The sequence below is a fragment of the Cherax quadricarinatus genome, chromosome 22, assembly GCF_038502225.1.
Source record: "Cherax quadricarinatus isolate ZL_2023a chromosome 22, ASM3850222v1, whole genome shotgun sequence".
Lineage (NCBI taxonomy): Eukaryota > Metazoa > Arthropoda > Malacostraca > Decapoda > Parastacidae > Cherax > Cherax quadricarinatus.
The window spans coordinates 22267842-22287376 of NC_091313.1; the positions used below are offsets into that span (position 1 = coordinate 22267842).

At 41.4% G+C, this 19535-nt stretch overlaps 2 protein-coding genes across 6 annotated transcripts in view; one reads left to right on the top strand and one right to left on the bottom strand.

Annotated features, from left to right (window-relative positions):
- Window positions 1-6276, bottom strand: part of LOC128689742 (uncharacterized) — a 166398-nt gene extending 160122 nt beyond the window's left edge. For all 3 annotated transcript variants that reach the window (XM_070087548.1, XM_070087547.1, XM_070087549.1), the window contains exon 1: window positions 6135-6276. The gene's annotated coding sequence lies outside the window, so the exon portion shown is untranslated. The remainder of the gene's footprint in view (window positions 1-6134) is intronic.
- Window positions 1-19535, top strand: part of LOC128689741 (glutamate receptor-like) — a 111929-nt gene that overhangs the window by 33483 nt on the left and 58911 nt on the right. Inside the window, exons 1-2 of one of the 3 annotated variants that reach the window (XM_053778159.2) lie at window positions 14666-14884; window positions 17182-17287. In XM_053778159.2, coding sequence (XP_053634134.1) covers window positions 17182-17287 — 106 coding nt within the window. In that variant the 5' untranslated portion in view covers window positions 14666-14884. Of the gene's footprint in view, window positions 1-14665; window positions 14885-17181; window positions 17288-19535 lie in introns of those variants that run through there. The other 2 variants (XM_053778156.2, XM_053778158.2) reach the window with 2 other exon arrangements.

Consider the following 19535-nt stretch of genomic DNA (forward strand, 5'->3'; position numbering starts at 1 on the left):
AGATACAATGAGGGTGTGGTGTATCCGGCCCATTATGAAACATATCCGGTACATACCATGCACCCCCACCCGTCACCTGGCCACCTCGTCCAACAAGTGTAGGACCAATTGTCTCGCAATCAAAGTAATAATCTCCCCAAGGTCGGTGATATCTACTTGTGACAGAGTGATTAAAGACAAGGAAAGGAAAGGGAGCGGGTTAGAAAAGGGGGAGAGTAGGAGGAAATTGCGACACAGTTCTATAAAAAATGCCAAGGTCTAAAATCCATGCACAAATACTAATTTGCACATATTATTATTATTATTTATAGGTAAGTGTTGAATCCATAGAAATCATAGATCAAACCTTATTACCTTTCATTAGCTAGGCTCTGTATGACCATTATGGGTTTAGCGCTTAATCACTGATGAATTACCATTATGACAAAGTCTGGAAAATTCTTGTAATAAATTCATGAACCTCAGAACACTGGAACATTGCAGGAAGCCTACTGGCATCAACATAAGGAGCAGGACTAATTTTTAATAACTCCCAATCTGTCTAACCTCTTCATGACCTCAGAAGTATTTGCTGATGCAATTAGCTTCGTCTAAAACTTAATTGCAAAACCAGTGATTTTTCTATATACAGAGCCTCTTCTAAAGCTATATTAAATAAAATTTATTATTTATATTACAAGATAGTAACAATTCACTGCAACCAGACTCTTCAGTATCCTGAAGAATCCTTTTATATTTTTAAGTGTATATTAAGTATACTTATTGTCTAATTAATGTTCCTAAAACAAAATTATTAAATAAACTTTATTTCTCGCCTAATGAATACAAAATAAAGAGAAAACAAGTCTTCTAGAGCTTCATTTGAAATAAGCCTTGAAGGCATGCTGAAAAAGTTGATAAACATCAAGGTGAAGAATTTACAACCCCCATCCCCCTGCACTCACTGCACATTAACTAGTACCATCTTTGGTACACCCTCATTACCCCAGGCTGGATGAGGTCCATTTTACTGACATTCGCAGAGTTCAAGACTACTAATTTGGGTTATCATAAGTTACGCATACTGTTCTTAGAATCATTTTTGTCAGTAAAAATATATATAGGGCTTTTAAAAAACTATAAACAATTGAAGTTACTTGATATATTTTTAATACAATATTAATACATATGTGATACGGAATTGTCGAACTGCGCGATTACAAAGACATTGAAAATTTTTAGTTATTTTGTTTTGAACGAATTAGAATGGGATTGATTTTCCATAATAATACTAATATTTAGTGCTGCTTTAAAATTTTAGTATGAAATTAAATTGAAATTGAATAACAAAATAAGCTCTAATAGAGTTTAGCGGTGCATAAACGGCACAGAAGATGAATAAATAGCAGTATAGTTAACAGATGACACTACTTCTGGCGAGGACATTAAACAGCTACAAGATGACCTGGATAGATTGATGTTATGGTCAAATAAGTGGCAGATGCAATTCACTGCAGATAAATCTAAGATTTTAAATCCAGGAAAAAGAAAATAACTATGGAACTTATAGGTTAGATGTAGAATTGTAGATCTTAATCAAAGTGAATGAGGAAAAAAACAGTTACGGTTAGCAGAAATTAAAATCAAGACAACAGTGCTTAAAATGTTTTCAATAAAACAAACAGGATTCATTTCATGTCATATATCTTTAGTAAGACCTCATTTTAGATACGCTGCTCAGTTCTGGTGGTTGACATCCCAATTAGGCCGCCAAAGTTACCTTTGCTATAACTTTGATGTTTCGAGTCTTCCTAGTCTCGCAGCCTAGCCAGGGGCTAGGCTTGTCTGGTGCTTGCCTGTCTACTAGGCTGTTACTGCTGGAAGCCCATATATCCATCACAGCTTGTTTGATCCAGCACCTGGCTGAAGTATTTCTCGAGTTTTCTGTTGAAGATTTTTTTTTTTTTTGTTTGATGCCTATCGAGTACACGAGGGTCATTAAAATCACAAGTTACCTGTACACCATCAAAGAAACTCTGATGCTTAAAATAGGAAGTAAACTCCCGGAGTATGTACACAGATGTAGACCTCTCGGTGTGTATGCTCTGCATCAGACTGACACCAACTGAAATTAAGGAGGAACTAGTGTCCCCAAGACAGAGCTAGACAAAATATTCACACATTTGTATTCATTTTCTATTTTATTTTGTTTAATTCGTAATTTTTAAATTTGTATAGGTCATCCAGCGCAAGGGCTAGTGGAGGTTCCATCTTCCCTCTGCTAGGTAACAGATAAACACTAACCAGTTGTACTCACCTAGAAAAAACATCCAAAGAATGAGGACTGCGTACCAACATTTTCAGGAATGGTTGCTGCCACCATCAAACACTCCTAACTGGTCATTACAACCGAAATATTTAGGGCGAGACAATGCAACTTCCTCACCACTGTTTTCAGGGTCGGCAGGTACTTCCTTGAGCTTAATGACCACATTAGAGTACAGCAATTTCGCCTAGAGTAAATACGGGGGAGATTGGAGTTGAGCACCACGGAATTCAGTGCACTCCCGTCAATCACTCCCTTATAGTACAATCACGTCAGTCAACATACACCACGACAGTGAACCAGTGTCAATCAAGACCATGACACAATACTAGCATCAATCAACACCATGTAGACGCACTCGCGTCAATCAATACCATGACTGCACTCACGCTTCACGTCAATTAATACCATGACTGCATTCGCGTCAATTAATACCATGACTGTGTACTCGCGTCAATACCATGACTGTGTACTCGCGTCAATACCATGACTGTGTACTCGCGTCAATTAACACCATCAAAGGTATTAGATTATTATTATAATCAAAAAGAAGCGCTAAGCCATACAAAGGTGTTAGAGATATCAAGCTAGCGAATCTGCTTGCTAGGAAATAACTAGACTGTTACTGCAATATTGTTAAACATAGTAAGCAATGTTAAACAAATGGTTGCCCTTCTCTCCTATCCTACGTTTGCCTCTAGCCTACTTGCTTGGCTTGTGTTTGTGAAGCAATGATGCAAATAAAGTGATTGAAATAGAGTAACAAATTGTGGAAACAAGCAACTTTGGTACCTTGACAGTTGTGGCAATATTTTTTTCTTAGAATATACAATCTATTTAAATACTCCCAATCAGAACTTTGCTTAATATCAATTGCCACTAGCAGGAAATTTGTACATGCACTGAAAGCAGTAGCGTATATACAAGTGTATTTCTTAGTATTTATACTCGTAATAGTTTACTGTATTCCTTATGTTATGGGTTAAAATAGCCTTGACTGATTTTGTACAGATAACTAGCAGTTAACAATCATTGCGTAGTTGATAGACTTTAAACCTGATTATTCTCATTACGTTCATGGAGAGTGTGTTAATATGTAGGGTGTCACTAAGCACCTAGGAAATGGAAGGTATCAGATTCAGTCCAAAGGAAGGTAGCTCAAATTCTTTGACTCGAGAGCCCTTCACTTATATCAAGGAACCTACCATGAAGAGCTTAATTCCAATAAACTAATGAACCAACTTGGGGATGCTGAGAGTTGTTGTCATTAGTAACATCAACATGAATGAGGTGGGCAGTCACCACTTTACACTCCTGTGGCCCGGTGGCCTGGTGGCTAAAGCTCCCGCTTCACACACGGAGGGCCCGGGTTCGATTCCCGGCGGGTGGAAACATTTCGACACGTTTCCTTACACCCGTTGTCCTGTTCACCTAGCAGCAAATAGGTACCTGGGTGTTAGTCGACTGGTGTGGGTCGCATCCTGGGGGGCAAGATTTGAGGACCCCAATGGAAATAAGTTAGACAGTCCTCGATGACGCACTGACTTTCTTGGGTTATCCTGGGTGGCTAACCCCCCCCCGGGGTTAAAAATCCGAACGAAATCTTATCTTATCCTGCTGGACGCTGTGGAATAAGGTTTGTCCTCCACAACCTCGTTGTTTGGGAGTGTGAAGTGATCGGGGAGTGCCATTTAATTTCTAGGATGTAACTTTTATCAGTCTCTATGCAATCTGCTAGACTTCATAATTTTTTTAAGTGCTGAACGTTAGCTATGGTACTAACACTTTGTTTAATGGTGCTCCGCTTAGCATCCATCGGTTAACTCGTGTTATCTAGAGAATGCTAAACCAGAACGAAGACCCCTGGGCCCATTTGCTAAATCCCGGAGCCATTATTTGGATTAGTATCCCCGTAGGGTTGTTAACCCAGGATAAAACTAGAAAGTTAAGCAGCGTGGCTTATTCCCACTTGGGTTCTTTCGTTATCCCCAGGATGCGGCCTATTTTTATCTCCTCAGTATCTATTTACTGTTAGGTAACAGGGGGCTGTGTTACGAGTCTTGCCTATACGTCTCTCCTCGTCCACGTCAGGCTGGTTAATTGGGTTCAAAGCCTGTCGACTATATACATATTAAGGCTACATATACCTTATCCATTACCGGACAAGATACTTAATTCCTAAAACACGAATTAAATTCTACGTACAGAAGACACCTCTCAGTTTGTACATCCGGAACTCGCCCATGATTCAACCAGGGTACTTTTAGTTGCGACCCTAACTACTTTTTTCATTGTTACGCACCAGTGAGTGTTGCTTTAACAGCGCTTTCGGCAAACTACATAAAAAACGCTGTGGACCACATTAAATTTTTTTTTAGAAAAATAAATAACATTAATTAGTTTATAAAATGGCCAGAAATAGGTTTAGTGCAAAAAGTTGCAGGGAACCAGGATGGGCGATTATGCAAATCAGTTTCATGGGAAATAACCGCAACGATGATACTTAACATACGGGAAATTCCATCCATAGGCTTGTTTAAATATGAGAAGTATTGCATAATCCTTACTTGCTTAGCGTTTCCTCATGATAATAATGGGAATTTCTCCTGAAACCAGCCACGAGTGATTTAGTAAAGTGCTTGGATTCAAAACAGGCCTAAGGATTATTATAACTGTATAAATAGGAAGGTGGAGAGCTCAACACCTCTCATACAGTCTTAAAGAGCAAAGTGAAAAGTATGCGGTTCCAGATCAAGGTTGTGAGTGCCTTTCTGGATGAAAGTAGGAATAGTCTGGCTGTTCTGGGAAGCCTGGCCTCTGGCCTGACTGCTAGGAATAACTCTTCCTTTAAAGAGGGGAAGGGCTCTTGATTCAAGGAATTGGAGATACCCTCCCCTTGGATTGAACCTGATTATCTCCAATTTCTTTTGTGTTGTATGGCCCTTACTTATTAAACGCTTCTCTGATACTACTAATAAGAATTACTCTCGAGACTTGCCAGATAATTCAGGAGTGCCTTATTCAATACATTTTTTATAAGTTTAAATTTATAAGTTTACAATGTTAATTATACATGCCTCTGGGATACAGCATTTCCATACCTAGTGTTAAGTACCAGTAACAAAACATTTACTGCCACTGTATTTTAGATCTATCACATCTTTGATGTGAAGATCCCTCGAGTGAGGGTTCTTGATTCTGGTGAGGGGGCTCTTGATTCAAGGAATTGCACCTGCCCTCCTCTTGGATGGAATCTGAATGAATCCTGTAGGTTTAGCGCTTCTCCATGAATGTAATAATTAGTTTTTTGAGTTTACCTAAAAATTATGTAAACTCGCCTTTACTAAGAAGTTATTCAATGGACACAGTTATATTTTGGGGCCTATGAGATAAGTTTAATTTGTAACTTAACCTAACGAACCCAACTTGCCCTAACCTGGAACAGAAGTTAAAATCCAGGTAATGTTATTTTGGTTAACGTTTATTTAACAAAAAACAAATGCTTTTACCCCACAGGCACAAAATATGTCAACTGCGTAGCCCACTTAATATTAGAGAATTTACATAATAAACACAAGGCCCTAAACTATTAGTTAGAATAATGAATTATAAAATCCAATTTAAACCGACATTCGTCCAGAGTTATTTGATACCTTTATTATGCACCCCATACCCATCCTGTAGGCAGTCAAATTATTAGAGGCATATAATGGGTCCAGGGACTGGCCTCTACCATAATTAAAAGTTCCAATACATTTGTGGGAAAAAGTATCCCATGACACGTGCGTCCTAGATAGAAACCCGTAACAATATTTTAAAATTTCCTTACTTTGCTCTCAAGCAGTGGTATCTAACCCATCCACAGCATGTCGACAATAATACAGAGATGGACAAATTAATTCACACGCTTCTCACGCCTTTCTGTGGTGCTGTAGTCCACTCTAACTATAACATCTATACTCCTCACTGACTATTTCAAGACTGACTGTCCTGTTGTGAATGAACTTCCACGTTCTCACGATGGTGACGTCATGATATCTTAGCCAATAGCGTTTACGTTACATGGTCGTCATCACCAATCTACCAATCAGGGTGTACCAAAACCATCACCCGTAGCCAATCATCCTGCGTGGGTGGGGCTAACATGCCAGCCCTAGCCTTCCTTCCAGGGCTATGTACACTGACAAGTGTAAATCTCTATGTATATATATTGAGTTTATTCGAATCCATATTATAAGGGTTGAAGCATTTTTGACGTTATTACAAAGGTAAACTGCAACCAAAATAACCCTGATGCAACCGATATTAAACCTTACAAACTAACATTCCTTTTACATTCTTCACATAGTTACTATGCTGATAGCGGGAGACTTTTTCTTAGTATTTATTGCACTAAATAATTATTAACGTTTCGGTGAAAAATGAGTCATAGTCATTCAGCCGCGATCATTCACTGTCTTGCCAGAAGTGCGCTGACATCACAACTTAGTTACCCTCCGACCGCTGTATTAAGTGCAGGTAGGAGGCCTGGTCACAGACCGGGCCGCGGGGGCGTTGGCCCCCGGAACTCTCTCCAGGTAAACTGACCATCCAATCTAAAAGACTCGAGCCCGGTTAAACGATTTCTCTGAATCCCTTCAAAAAATTTTACCTTGCTCACGCTCGAACAGCACATCCATTAAAAGCCACTTGTCTCCATTCCTAACACGCTCACACAAGCCTGCTGGATGCTCAAGTTTCTAAAACTGATCCACCGGGAGGCCTGGTCAAGGACTGGGCCACAGGGGGCGTTGACCCCCGGAGCACCCTCCAGGTAGATCCCCTTCCACCAACCGTTTCTTGGACGTCCCCTATCCCGTCTAACATCCACCCAAGATTTATACACTTTTTTTACACAGGGTTTGACAAGGTTAAGGATCCCTAGCTTTATTGACAGCTATTTACAGGTTAAGGATTCCTAACTTTATTGGCAAGCTAAGAGCTGTTACCTACATCAGCTCATTTGAAAGCATTTTTATTGTTATGAGACATACAAGTAGGAAACAGGATGAAGTTGGAGCCATCTGTGGGCCAGCATTTTCATTTGATCAACTGACTTTATCTCGTTGACATCATTATGCTGTACGAATGTGTTCCATACTCGAGTCATCCTATCCTTTTCCGTCTTCTCTTTATGCCCAGTGACCCCTCTGCATCCCTCTGAATTATTCATTTGATGACCCCGCGTCGCTATTTAATTTATATGCTCCGAATTCTCTGCATATTCACACCACTCATTGCCCTCAAACATAGTCTCCCTCGCCTCTAGCCTCCTCCTGGTTGTGACATTCAACACTCGTGCCTCACACCCATGTGAGCCTGTACTCTAGTGCAGTCTCCTTTTTTATTTCATATATAAACTTATTTCTTTTCATATATGCCTCAATTACACCACCTACTTTTCCCCCCTTTGTCCGTTTTATGGTTTACCATCTGCTGACATGTCTACCCCCAAAAGTCAAAATATATCCACTTCCTCCATACTCCCTCCTACCAATCTGATAGTCATTCTATCATTGTCTAGACTTCTTACTCTCATCACTTTGCTCTTCTCTATGTTGACTTTTAATTTCCTTCATTTACATATCCTCCCAAATTCGTCCACCAACATTTGCAACTTGTCCTCAGGATATCCCCCTCCCCCCTAAAAAAAAATCGTCAGCAAAGAACAGCTATCATTATTTCCATTTTGTTAGATACATTCTTTTTTAATTCCGCACCTCTACCCAATACCCTACCGTTCACTTCTTTAACCCCATCTGTAAATGTTAAACAACCATGGTGACATTACGTATGCCTATTTAAGTCCTATTTTTACTGGGAAATGGTTCCCACCTTCCTCCTCCATACCCTAGCGTGAGCCTCATTCTCTGTATAAGCCTGGAGTCTACCTGGAGGTTATTCCGGGGATCAACGCCCCCGCGGCTCGGTCCACGACCAGGCCTCCCGATGGATCAGGGCCTGATCAACCAGGCTGTTACTGCTTCCCGCACGCAGTCCAACGTACGAGCCACAGCCCGGCTGATCCGGCACTGACTTTAGGTATCTGTCCAGCTCTCTCTTGAAGGCAGCCAGGGGTTTATTGGCAATTAGCCTAATGCTTGATGGGAGGCTGTTGAACAGTCTTGGGCCCCGGACACTTATGATGTTTTCCCTTAGTGTACCAATGGCGCCTCTACTTTTAATTGGGGGCATTTCGCATCGCCTGCCCAGTCTTTTACTTTCGTAGGGAGTGATTTGTGTGCGCAGATTTGGGACCATTCCTTCCAGGATTTTCCAAGTGTAGATTATGATATATCTCTCCCTCCAGCGTTTCAACGAGTACAAGTCAAGTGCTTCCAAGCGTTCCCAGTAGTTAAGGTGCTTGACAGAACTTATACGTGCAGTAAAGGATCTCTGTACACTCTCTAGATCTGCGATTTCACCTGCTTTGAATGGATATGTTAATGTACAGCAGTATTCCAGCCTAGAGAGAACAAGCGATTTGAAAAGGATCATCATTGGCTTGGCATCTCTGTTCTAGTTATTATCCCCTCCAGTTTTCCATAACGGAGTAGTTGGAATTTGTCCTCATTTAACATTATATTGCTTTACGTTGCCCACTGGAAAACTTTGTTTATATCTTCTTGGAGGTTAACCGTGTCCTCAATAGATGACAGCCTCATGCAGATCCTAGTATCATCTGCAAAGGATGATACGGTGCTGTAGGTTACATCTCTGTCTGTCTGATATGAGGATGAGGAACAGAATGGGGACGAGTCCTGTGCCTTGTGGAACAGAGCTCTTCACTATGGCAGCCTCCGATTTAACTCTGTTGACCACTACTCTTTGTGTTCGATTGGTTAGGAAGTTGAAGATCCATCTCCCCACTTTGCCAGTTATTTTGTGCGCTATTACGCCATGATCGCACTTGTCAAACGCTTTTGCAAAGTCTGTGTATATTACATCTGCATTCTGATTTTCTTCCAGTGCATCCAAGGCCATATCATAATGATCCAGTAGTTGTGAGAGGCAGGAGCGACCTGCCCTGAACCCATGTTGCCCTGGACTATGCAGATTTTGGGAATCCAGGTGGTTTGCAATCCTGCTTCTTAGCATTCTTTCAAAGATTTTTATGATGTGGGACGTTAGAGCTATTGGTGTATAGTTCTTAGCTAATGCTATGCTGCCACCTTTATGGAATGGGGCTATATCCGTTGTTTTAAGTGACTGTGGAATTTCATCCATGTCCAAGCTCCTCCTCTAGTGTACTTAGGGCACGTGAGAGGGTTTTTTTTGCAGTTCTTAATGAACACAGAGTTCCACGAGTCTGGGCCTGGAGCTGAGTGCATGGGCATGTTGTCAATGGCTTTTTCAAAGTCTATCGGAGTTAGGGTAATGTCGGAAATCTGGCATACATTTATGGAGTTTTGAGGCTCATTCATGAAGAAATCATTTGGGTCGTCGATCCTCAGACTGATTAGTGGCTTAATAAACACAGAGTCGTACTGGGATTTCAGTATTTCACTCATTTCCTTGTTGTCATCTGTGTAAGTCCCATCCTTTCTGAGTAAGGGCCCGATACTAGATGTGGTATTTGCCTGGTTTTTGGCATATGAAAAGAAACATTTCGAATTTCTTTCAATTTCACTAATAGCTTTAAGCTCCTCCTGTCTCTCCTGGTTCCTGTAAGAGTCCTTTAACTTAAGTTCGATAGTTTCCACTTCCCTGGTCAGCACCTCCTTCCGTTTGTCAGATATTCTAGTGTTCCTGAGGAGCTCAGTGATTCTTCGTCGTCTTCTGTAGAAGGAGTGTCTTTCTCCAGTTTACTCCTGCTCTTCTTCTTTCTTAGGGGAATATGCATAGAACATGCTTCAGCTGCCAGGAAGTTGATCCTTTCAAGGCACTGGTTTGGATCCATGTTATTTAAGACATCTTCCCAACATGTTTCATTCAAGACATGGTTTACCTGGTCCCAGTTGATGTTCTTGTTGTTGAAGTTGCATTTTGTGAAGACACCTTCACAAGTATATGCATTTTGCTGATCAGGACCCCTGTACATGTAAGTCTGGACTTTGACTAGATTGTGATTGGAATTAGTTGTTTTTGATAGTTATGTCAATTACCAGGTCCTCATTATTTGTGAAGATAAGGTCATGTGTGTTTTCTAGTCTTGTTGGCTCCACAATCTGCTGGCTTAAGGTGTGTTTATCGCAGAGACTTGGTAGCTCATGTGTGTGTGACCTTTCATCTGCGCTACCTCCGGGGATTGTTTCAGCTATAACATTATTTGCTACATTCTTCCATTTTGTATGCCTTAGGTTGAAATCACCAAGCAGTAAGATGTTTGGGAGGTTGCATCTGGTGGCTTATATACAACCACAACGACTAGGTTTTGGTTCTCAATCTTTATTGACAGAACTTCAACTACCTCATTTGTGGTGTTCAGCAACTCCGTGCAGATGAGCGACTCTTTGACATACAGGCCAACCCCACCTTGTTGCCTGTTCTTTCTGTCGCATCTAAAAAGGTTGTACCCACTTATCCATATTTCACTGTCAAAGTGATCTTTTGTGTGAGTCTCTGTGAAGGCTGCAAACATTGCATTAGACTCCTCTAGAAGTCCACTGATAAAAGGTATTTTGTTGTTGGTAGATGGCTTAAGGCCCTGTATATTAGCAAATATGAACGAGGTTGTATTCTGTGTTTGTTGGGGGGATTTTGTTATTGGCATCAGTAGTTGTAATTCTGGAGGGCCATGGGTGGCCACTGGCTGCGCCTCCAGTCCAACAAGGCTCCAAGGTGGTGGACTATTTTTGTTATTTCCTTCCATTTTCGTTTTCCATTTCCTGCCACTAAAAATTCGCCTGGAGTTGAGTTGTCGTAGCTACTATTACTTGTTTTGTGGGGTCTGTCTCCTGGTCCCTTTTAGATGGTATGCAGGGCAGTTGATGTTGTAACACTGCTTCTGGTGGACCGAGGAGTGACACATTTTTGGGTGAAAGAAAGTACAGGAAGAAAAACGACACACTCCTTTATGCATGATGTCGCTACATTTTTTAGGATGCTCAAAGTTGCATGTCCCATTTCTTTTCCTTGATATTCTATACTTATAAATGCACCTGGAGTCTACCTGGCACAGTATTTGCACAATTTCACTTTTGGTTGGATATAATTGTTGGGAGGTGTGTTGTCAATTTCTGCAGGTTCTGGGACTGCACTATAATCCTCAGTATCCAAGAAAAGGCCACCCCGTCCTGGATTCCGTCTACTTTCCTCAATAGAAGATGAAGGAGACTCCTTCCCTACATCTGTACTGTGGGCTATGGTCTTGTGCAATGATGGTTGTACTAACGATGCTGTACTGACATCCTGTCTGTATCCTACTACACTTTGTATGCCACAGAAGAAAACTGATTTCCACTTTACCTTCCTCTTACTTGTGCCAGTAATATGCAAGATGTATTTATACGAACCAAGTTTGCAGCATGTGGGTGTAGGGGTGGTGGGTGTAGGGTGGGTGGGTTGATGGTGTGTTGGGTGGGTGGGTGGTGTATATGTTAGGCCAGTGACTGCCTGGCAGCACTGCCAGACGTATGGCTGTAGCATATGGCTGTATGTGGCACTTCTGTCATGGGATATTACATTTAGTTTAAACCATTTCCATTATGTTAATCACTATCCTTGTGTTGTACCGCTGACAATTTAGGTTCACTAGGTCTTTCTATTATGTCTCGGTATTCTAGTCTATTCGTTATATGTCACTCTGTCTGACTTTTTTTGGGTTATCCTAGTTTCTCTACACATATGCTGCTATGTATGATAATTCTATGTAACTGTATTTGTGTATACCTGAATAAACTTACTTACTTAACTCAAACCTTTGTGTACCACAAAATACGCACAAAATGCGTGCTAAAGGAATAACAGGAAAAGTCGGTCGATGGATCTATAATTTCCTCACTAACAGAACACAGAGAGTAGTAGTCAACAGAGTAAAGTCCGAGGCAGGCACGGTGAAAAGCTGTTTCACAAGGCACAGTACTCGCTCCCATCTTGTTCCTCATCCTCATATCTGACATAGACAAGGATGTCAGCCACAGCACCGTGTCTTCCTTTGCAGATGACACCCGAATCTGCATGACAGTGTCTTCCATTGCAGACACTGCAAGGCTCCAGGCGGACATCAACCAAATCTTTCAGTGGGCTGCAGAAAACAATATGAAGTTCAACGATGAGAAATTTCAATTACTCAGATATGATAAACACGAGGAAATTAAATCTTCATCAGAGTACAAAACAAATTCTGGCCACAAAATAGAGCGAAACACCAACGTCAAAGACCTGGGAGTGATCATGTCGGAGGATCTCACCTTCAAGGACCATAACATTGTATCGATCGCATCTGCTAGAAAAATGACAGGATGGATAATGAGAACCTTCAAAACGAGGGATGCCAAGCCCATGATGACACTCTTCAGGTCACTTGTTCTATCTAGGCTGGAATATTGCTGCACACTAACAGCACCTTTCAAGGCAGGTGAAATTGCTGACCTAGAAAATGTACAGAGAACCTTCACGGCGCGCATAACGGAGATAAAACACCTCAATTACTGGGAGCGCTTGAGGTTCCTGAACCTGTATTCCCTGGAACGCAGGCGGGAGAGATACATGATTATATACACCTGGAAAATCCTAGAGGGACTGTACCGAACTTGCACACGAAAATCACTCACTACGAAAGCAAAAGACTTGGCAGACGATGCAACATCCCCCCAATGAAAAGCAGGGGTGTCACTAGCACGTTAAGAGACCATACAATAAGTGTCAGGGGGCCCGAGACTGTTCAACTGCCTCCCAGCATACATAAGGGGGATTACCAACAGACCCCTGGCAGTCTTCAAGCTGGCACTGGACAAGCACCTAAAGTCGGTTCCTGATCAGCCGGGCTGTGACTCGTACGTTGGTTTGCGTGCAGCCAGCAGTAACAGCCTGGTTGATCAGGCTCTGATCCACCAGGAGGCCTGGTCACAGACCGGGCCGCGGGGGCGTTGACCCCCGGAACTCTCTCCAGGTAAATTCCAGGTAAACCACTTGTCACATGTCAACACCAGGGCAAGATTTACCCACACTGCCACACTTCACTATTGTTTTTTTTATTTTATTTCCTTTTACGTTATGTTGTACACTGGTTATCTGAAGGATATACACTATATTCATTCAAGATATACTTTTCTTTCCACTGCACTATACTGGGGTCGTTGTTTTATTATTCACACAACAGCTAGGCCTACGCTAACTTTCCCCTACACTTCCATGAAAAAATTTATTTCATTCTTAGTAGAGGTAGCGGTAAAAACACGTCACACGGTAGACTTGTGCCTTTTCATCCTATCATGTGTCTTTTCTAAATGTATAAACGCAATAATGGTTTTTACGTTGGACTACGTGCGGCCAGTAGTAACAGCCTGGTTAATCAGGCCCTGATCCACCGGGTCGTGGAGCGGGCCGCGGAGGCGTTGATTCCCAGAGTACCCTTCAGGTAGACTCCAGGTACCCTTGTCTAAGGAATGCTCACATATATGCTCCAATATCAACACTGGTCTACACACATCCTTCCCTTCCTAAATCCTCGCTACTCCTCTGCAGTCCTGTTTTGTCTTGCCTCTAACCCTTTCAGTAATAACTGCACCCGGTATACTCCCTTACAAAAGGGAACTATGCAGCTCTCCACAAAACCTTGGGTACCCACCCTTTCACGCACATGTTGAACAAACACACCAACCACTTAAACACTGTCCTACCAGCTTTTAACATCTGTGTTAATCCCATTTATCACAGCCTATGTACCCCCCTTTCATTATACCCACTGCCTCACACACCTTCCCCACATCCACCACTGGTTCACTCTCACTCCTATACGATATTACCCCTCCCTCCCTCCCCATTGCCTCTCCTTCATAATTTGAATTCCACAATTCGTCAGAGTATCCTCTCCATGTTTCTTGTGCTTCCCCCACCCCATCAAGCATCTACACTATTTCGTTTTTAATTGCTAAGTCTTATTGCTCTCCAGGCTTCCTCACCTCATTGATCTTTTTCCAAAAGTTTCTTATTCGCAGCAAAATTTACCATGGATAAGTGCAACTCCGTGATTAGCGGCATGGGTAAGTACGTTTAAAGGGCTTTATCGGGCTTTTAAATACTTAATAAATACAGGTGCACAAGTTCAGATAGTGGTAATCCTTACTGGAAGGTGGAGGATAGTTACTTATGAATGACGACTGAGTGTGTAGCCACTGAGAGCGGTGGGAATGTAACAAGCAGTCCAGGTGTTGCACCAGCCAGGGACACTAACATGGCCAACTCAACCATTGTGCTGTTAAATTAATCCTCGTCGTCTTCTTGACATTAACCCGTCTTGGGAATGTCCACATTGTATACAAGGCAATATATAAGGGCACTCCGCCACAGGTTGTGGAGGTGATAACTGCGACGAATTGCAGGTAGTATTCTGCTGCTGCTGCTTCTGCTGCGCCTTCATTGAGGGCACGTGAAAAGGTAATTTTTGTTTTAACTTACCGTCTCCCGCCAAGGCAAGGTGATAAACACATTCGTCAGCATTCACTCAATCGCCGTCTTCCCAGATGTATGCTGACATTACAGTCAATTACTCATTTGACTTCAGCATCCCCTACTTTACCTCTGAGTGCTAGCACTGCCCTTCCTACCTCCACCACCGTGTTGGAGCTTTGTTCCCATTTATTAAAGCTCTGGTAAAACACACATTATATTATGAGCTGAGTGATAACGTTAGTACTTTAAAGACCTAGTGGCATTCAAACAAGAAAAGAAAGCAGTAGGTGTATCGACCAAACAAACTGTATATGTCGGTTGTGATATATTCTTTGTCAGAAGAAATGGGAAAATATCTCTTTAACTGAAGTTATGGTCACATGATCCACTCTGGAGATTTTTGCACGTGTGATAGACTCCTTATTCATTGATTACTTGTGTACAGTTAAAGTGCTTCACTGCATTTATTAATTTTTATCATTAAATCAACGTTTCACCCAACATCTTGATAAAGCCTGAAGTTGGATGAAACGTTGTACAAATATAGGACTTCTTTTTCTGTCAGTTTTCACCATTATAAGAGATGGTAAGTTTTCTACCCTTTAAAAACAAAACAGAATGGATAATCACACAGTACTAGGATGTTTGCATCAAGTGTTATGGTATTCAAGCTTATGAACCTTTTAACACGATTCTTCCACAGTTACTATTTCATTCCTGTGATTTGTGATAACTCTTATGCTGAAGTGTTTGCCTTATAAAAACAGTTATAGTACTTATATTTTACAAAGTTGTGTGGCAATTAAAACAGTACCAGGATTAGGAAGCGTTTCATTTTATATTCGATTTTTTTTTAAATTATGAACAGGCTGATAGGAGTGCTTATATTGTAAATGTAAAGCGGACTGCATGTGTTCCGGTCCCTGTGTGATTCGATGAAAGGTATCCCTGTATCTAATAAGCCCAACACTTTCTACCTCACTGCACGTCCAAGGAACAGTGAAGAGTAGTCATAAAATCCTAATGCGCCAGAATATAAAAATATGTATATGCGCATGTGAGTGGAATGTATGCATGTTTGTATGTATGCCTGTGTATGTGCAGGCTATTACAAATATTCACACAAAATCCATAATCACTAGAAATTATACAAAACTCCACAAGGAATTACATACAGGTGTCCAAGGGGTAATTATCTGACTAGAAAGCTAATTATAAACAGTAATAATTTTGAGAAAATATACAGAAAGAGGTGTATGTCTGTATATATGCTGAGAGCTTACTTTAATCGAGATTTTAAGGTTTAGAGTATTCTTGACCGAGAGATACAGAAGTGACACGCAACATTTTGTTAGGTCAAAGAACACATGTGCAATTAATGCGATATTTTATTGTGGCAACGTTTCGCTCTCTAGGAGCTTTGTCAAACCGTCATGTAAAAGGACACCTGTGCAGCTAATGCGACATTTTATAATATCTTTATTTACTACAAGTATACGTTATACAGGCCTAGCTGACATCAATGACCTACTACTATATAGAAAGCCGCTTGTTATGCTGAGCATTTCGGGCAAATTAGGTCAGTTTTGTGTCAGGATGCTACCCACACTAGGTATCCATTTTGAACTGATGGGTGGACAGGGACAGCAGGTGTCTTATGGAAACACGTCCCTAATGTTTTCCAGTCATACCGGAGGAGATTCGAACCTCGGACCTTAGTGTGTGACCTGAGTGCGCTAGCGATCAAGGTAGTTGATAACGTTTCTCTTTCCTGGAGAGTGAAACGTTGCCACGATAAAATGTCGCATTAGTTGCACATGTGTCCTTATATCTAACATCCCCTCAAGGAAGGTTCCTTGATGTTGGTGAGGGGCTCTTGATTTAGGGAATTGGATCTGTGCTCCAGTTCCCCGAATTAAGCCTGAATGCCTTCCACATCCCCCCCCCAGGCGCTGTATAATCCTCCGGGTTTAGCGGTTCCCCCTTGATTATAATAATAATAATATATCTAACATATTGTCAGTAATTCTACCAACAGTATTGCATTCAGCATTTTAATGATCTTCGTGTAGTCAATGGACTTCAAAACTATTAAAAAAAATAAACCACTTATGAGTAGGGTATATAAACAGAAGTGTGTGCCACTCTACACACACCGGGAATTTACTTTAAAGTGTTAAACTACTCCTAACAGTGCAAAGGTGTAATTCAGCATTAATGACGAACGTCATTAAACTTAACAGACCAATTATTTGAGATATTACAACGTTATTTACTTGCAGATGTTCAGTAGCATTTGGGTTGTACGTCTGATGGTGGTGCCTCTGGCGGTGATGCTACCCACAACCAGGACTATAAGAGACGTAGGTCTCCGTGCTGGGCTACCAGGTATGTTAATTGAACTAGGCCTTTCCATGTAGGACTACACTCGGGTATCCACGGAAGGGTATGTCTGTAGTGGTTGTCTGAATGTTTTTCCTTCATAGTTTATGTGAGATACCCTTCAAGGGAGGTTCCTCGAAGCTAGCGAGGGGCTTTTGATCCAAGAAACTGGACCTGTGCTCCCCTTCCTTGGATCAAACCTAAGTCTCCCATTCTCCCCATACCCTACGGGTCTAGCGCTCACCCATGAATGTAATAATGAGATACCGTTTCTTCTAATTGGCTTCAAATTTTAAGCGTTTGTGTAAATTAGAGGACAGTTGGATTGCTGTTAGGCTGTGTATGCGCCACTGAAATACGCAGATAGCGCAGCAGTTTTTGTGCGGTAATTTGAAAAATCCTCTGATTGATTTTAAAATTTTCGAGAAGTTACTAAAAAAGGCACAATACCGTGACTGTAACACAATACACAAATAACCCGCACATAGAAGAGAGGAGCTTACGACGTTTCGGTCCGACTTGGACCATTTACAAAGTCACACTAACGAAAAGGGGGTTAGTTTAGGTAAGGTTTGTCAGGAAACAGGACAAGTGTTTCCTGACACGGGTCTTAGATGATGACACGCCTTCGGAGCTTTGGTCATCTGACCACCGAGGCCTTCCGCTGGCTTACCGGTCCACCCCTTTAAAAATTATGGTCAGTTATAACTATTTTAGTAGGATAGCAATAACGAAAAGGAGAACAGGAGGGGTATATATAGGCAGGAGGTGGTGTAGTAGTAGTGGAGGTGGAAGGAAGTAGTGGTGGGGAAGGTAGTAAGGAGGAAGAGCCAGTCAAATACTATGAGAAGGTTCGGATTCTTACTGTCATGCGCTGGTGTCAATTTGAGAATTTTATTAAAGAATGTCGTATTGTTTTCGGTGCGATATCTTGAATATGTAAATTCTGAACGATTTCAAACTTACCTGCTTAATACATTTAACTACTTTAAAATTCGCAAGGAGTTTAGGGTGCATAGGTACAAATTTGCCAGTTTGCTAACATGGTAAAAAAATTATAATTGTTGGTCCCCAGGGGATAACTGGAGAATGCCTCGTCACGTGGTGAGTTCTGCGTTTTGTGGATGGCTGGTGCTTGATAACCAGTCTTGCAAAATATATGAAGACCTGCTCACAGTGTATGTTGTCTCTAAAACAACATACACGGGATCAAATTTGATTGCATCTGTCCTCAGGTACTGTATGATCCCCAACGGCTTAATGCTCGCCAAGGAATATAATATCAGTAATGGGAACGTCTCTTCTCACCAGTTTCAGTTGTTTGATACTGACTTGTTATTTTCACAGTAAAGTTTGTATTTCTATTTGGCTGTGTATGTCCAGATTTTCTAATTTTATCAAACAAATTGGGATATTGATTTCTGTATAATTGTAAAATGCCTCATACCTGGAGTATACCTGAAGAGGGTTTCGGGGGTCAACGCCCCCGCGGCCCGGTCTATTACCAGGCCTCATGGTGGATCAGGGCCTGATCAACCAGGCTGTTGCTGTTGGCGCACGCAACCCGGCGTACGAACCACAGCCTTGGGGTCAGGTACTGACTTTTGGTGCCTCTCCAACGCCTTCTTGAAGACAGCCAGGGGTCTACTGGTAATCCCCCTTAAGTATGCTGGAAGATATTTGAACAGTATTGGTCCCCTGACACTTACTGTGTCGTCTCTCATCGTGCTAGTGGCACCCCGGCATTTCATTGGAGGTGTGGAAAATAATTTCCCAAAAATTATGCTGTGTAAATAAACCTGATTAATTCATTACTATTGTTCTGTTGAGTGCATTTTAAATAAGAGAATCGATAGGGAAGTTCTGCGCCTGCGCTGACGAGCAGTTGTGAGATGCCATTGTTTTTTGAACGTGTTACAAGCACGTTAATGTAAGGTGTATAATTTTCGTCGCTCTAGGGGTTATATTGGGTTTAAAACCTCTCAAATAGGAGCCAAAATTGTTGGGTGTGCAGTTCTGCATAATTTGAGCATTAAGCAGATGGACAGGACAGCTCCAGGAACCTCAGATAAGATGTCTGTGTTTATGTTTAGTTCTGGCCAGTAATATTTTCATAAATGTAGACAGGGAGATTTTTGAGTATGATGCACAGTAATCTCCAGACAAATTGGCGAGTGATATGATTATAAATTCTCCTTCTGTTATATGAATGTGTATATGTAATCATTTATTAATTTTAACATACAGTCCACAA